The sequence below is a fragment of the Anopheles marshallii genome, chromosome 3, assembly GCF_943734725.1.
Source record: "Anopheles marshallii chromosome 3, idAnoMarsDA_429_01, whole genome shotgun sequence".
Taxonomy (NCBI): Eukaryota; Metazoa; Arthropoda; class Insecta; order Diptera; family Culicidae; genus Anopheles; species Anopheles marshallii.
Genome location: NC_071327.1, coordinates 84034268 through 84037006, shown reverse-complemented (window position 1 = coordinate 84037006; position 2739 = coordinate 84034268). Strand labels below are relative to the sequence as shown.

General features: G+C 43.3%; 1 protein-coding gene across 1 annotated transcript; it reads left to right on the top strand.

Annotated features, from left to right (window-relative positions):
- Positions 1-983: 983 nt before the first annotated feature.
- Positions 984-2149, top strand: LOC128714711 (uncharacterized). The gene is made up of 4 exons (XM_053809589.1): positions 984-1131; positions 1254-1390; positions 1743-1796; positions 1895-2149. The coding sequence occupies exons 1-4, from the start codon at positions 984-986 to the stop codon at positions 2147-2149; spliced, it is 594 nt and encodes a 197-aa protein (XP_053665564.1).
- Positions 2150-2739: the final 590 nt, after the last annotated feature.

Sequence of the window (2739 nt, the reverse complement as noted above, 5' to 3'; positions counted from 1 at the left end):
TTCAATCTGCAACAAAAAATGGAGAAAAGCAAAATTGAATGATAAACAAATCATCAAGGGTCAATGCGCAACAAATCACACTATTTACGTTTGGTTGCTTCTATTGAGATGTACCAGCGCGAATCAATACATTTGCATTAGATTAGAGGGACCCGTGTATACAGCAGGAGATGGATATTTAATATTGATACATTTGGGTGGTCAATAAATGCCGGCTATCACAATTGGGATATCCACAATAATATTACCGTGAACACTTATTTCCCCTAGCACACACAGCTGTGAAGCACAGCAGCTTATCTTGACAAGACTAACAAGAGAGAAGAAATTTAATTTATACTGAGTGCATGCCTTCCACTCGACATATCACCCCGGACAAGGTAAAGGAGAACACAAGTAGTTCGCTGATGCTATCAATGACAAACTGATAACTTTGCCTGTCATATTGCATTTCTACTGAAACGGAAAGGTTTTTTTCCTACTGGTACACAATGTACCATACTATCTTATCACCACTATCTTACTATCTGCATCAACACCAGAGGACAGTTTACAGTGCGCTCTGCCAATGTGTTGTCACTCCGAGTAATAAATCACACATAATTTTACCCTGATCTGAATACATCCTTATGCGCCGTATAAGAGGAATCCTTCTTGGTTACTAAAACTAAATTCGTTTCATTGTTTCTACTACTGCAAATTAATTAAAATAGGTTGATGAACATTATGATAGAAATTTCACCATCATGTATGATGCGGACATTTTACAGCCACAACAAGTTGTTACTCACTGTAGTAAGATATCGTCCACTTTCATGGCGATTGATAGTTTCTTGCATCCATGGATCTTCCAAGTTCGAATTCAGTGCACCGTAGCTTACTGACCCAGTCAAAGGTAGTAGGAACTAAGTCGCTTCCCACCCTTTCATAACGGACCCAACGTAAGCGGAACGAACAGAAGTACGAACGCAAAATCAATAAAAATGTTTAGTCCCAGTGCTGGTGGTGTTGGTTGTCGATCGGGTCGATTTTTACTATTAAATAAATCGTGCTTTTCAATTACCGACAAAGCTGTCCTGCTGATTCCAATTCTATTAATGATGATACAATTTAATACCCCTACGGTCGGAGGTAAGTTTCGACAACAAATGGACCGTATGACGGTTGTAACATTATGCTATGTGTGGGTTATTTCTCCATTGCGAATGTTTTCAAAACTCCGATCGGATAAAAAAACAATTCACCTTCACCAGCGTTACGGTGCTATGCCTGTGGATTAACACAAACTTCCGGCGATGTGAGGTGCGTGTCGGAGCCGCAAAGCGTCGAGGGACAGAGTGTAGTCACCTGCTCGAGAAAGTACTGCACCATCACTAGGCAGGAGCTGGTGGTATGTACTATTTGTTTAACATTAATTTAACATACAAATTGACGACGAATCGAGGGAGCTTTCATGATTTCCGAAGCGTGAAGAAAACAGACCAACTGAAGTACCTCGTCTGATTGTTCCGTCTTACTCAATCACACTTCAGTGCTGTTCACGGTAATCATCTCGTCCTACGACGCAAGTGTACACAGTTCAATGTTTATGGTTGTGTTGTTTTCATTCCTCCAATGTGAATTGTACGATTAGCCGATTGTACGAAGCAAGATACTTTGTCGGAAGTCTGAGTGTGGGCGTACCTATCATGGATCGAAGCCATATTCACTCGACGTCGCTTTTTTCATCTTCACATTCGCAGGATCCACCTGGCAAGCTGGTTACTTTCTTGAGAGGATGTGAGGAGAGCCCACTGGTTGGTATCACTACTTTTCGCGACATCATCGCGCATGATGGCGGTGCATATTCGCAGCCACTAATTGGGTGTCGAATTTCACGCATTTCTCCACACAGTATCTTGACGAAGTCATCGAAGATCCGACTTTCATCACTTACTATCGGTCTTGCACCACCGACCTGTGCAACGAAGGCGATGCCCTAGGTTCCTCCGGTTCCGCCCTGACCGGGCTCAACGAGGGAGCCTCCGATAATCTGCTCGTCCCCGGGTTGCCCAACAGCGGAGTAGTACCGATGGCAACGACATCTCCATTACTGCTGATCATTAAAATCGCATCACTGGTGCTATCGGCAACACGCATCATCGCGTAGAGCAGCGATCGCTCTTCGCCTGCGGAAAAAGGGACAACCGGCATGATATTAAAGAGCGTGGGTGAAGAATTGACGGATAAAAGTTCGATATTCATAATCTATTTTCCGTCGCGCTGGTGGGTGCCGGTGAAAGCGAATGAGCAAAGTTTACTTACTCGATGGAAGTTGTTAAATAAATAATGCTCTTCCTTTATGGTTTAAAAGATTTAGCCCCATACGGTTGTATTGTTTGCCTTAACCACAAAAAAGGAGGGTCTTTTTTGCTAATCGCAAAAGGACCACGGGGATCCTGTGGCAAAGCTAAAGACATTCTCGTCATTCGCAGGATTAAATGTATACCTTTTCTGTTTCCAAGCGTATGATGTTACGGAACTATACCCTGCGGTCATGCACAATGCGATTGGCCCCAATTTTACTAATTCCATTTTTAGCCCAAAAGGGACCCATCGGCTGGTTTGGAGGTATGAGATGTATGGCTGTGGAAAGCATGTCTACCCTGCACGGTGGTTGCCATTCAAGTTTATCGTACATCCACCCATATCCGGGACAAAACAAAAGGATCCTTTGGATAATGAAGGCCGTTCATGGTT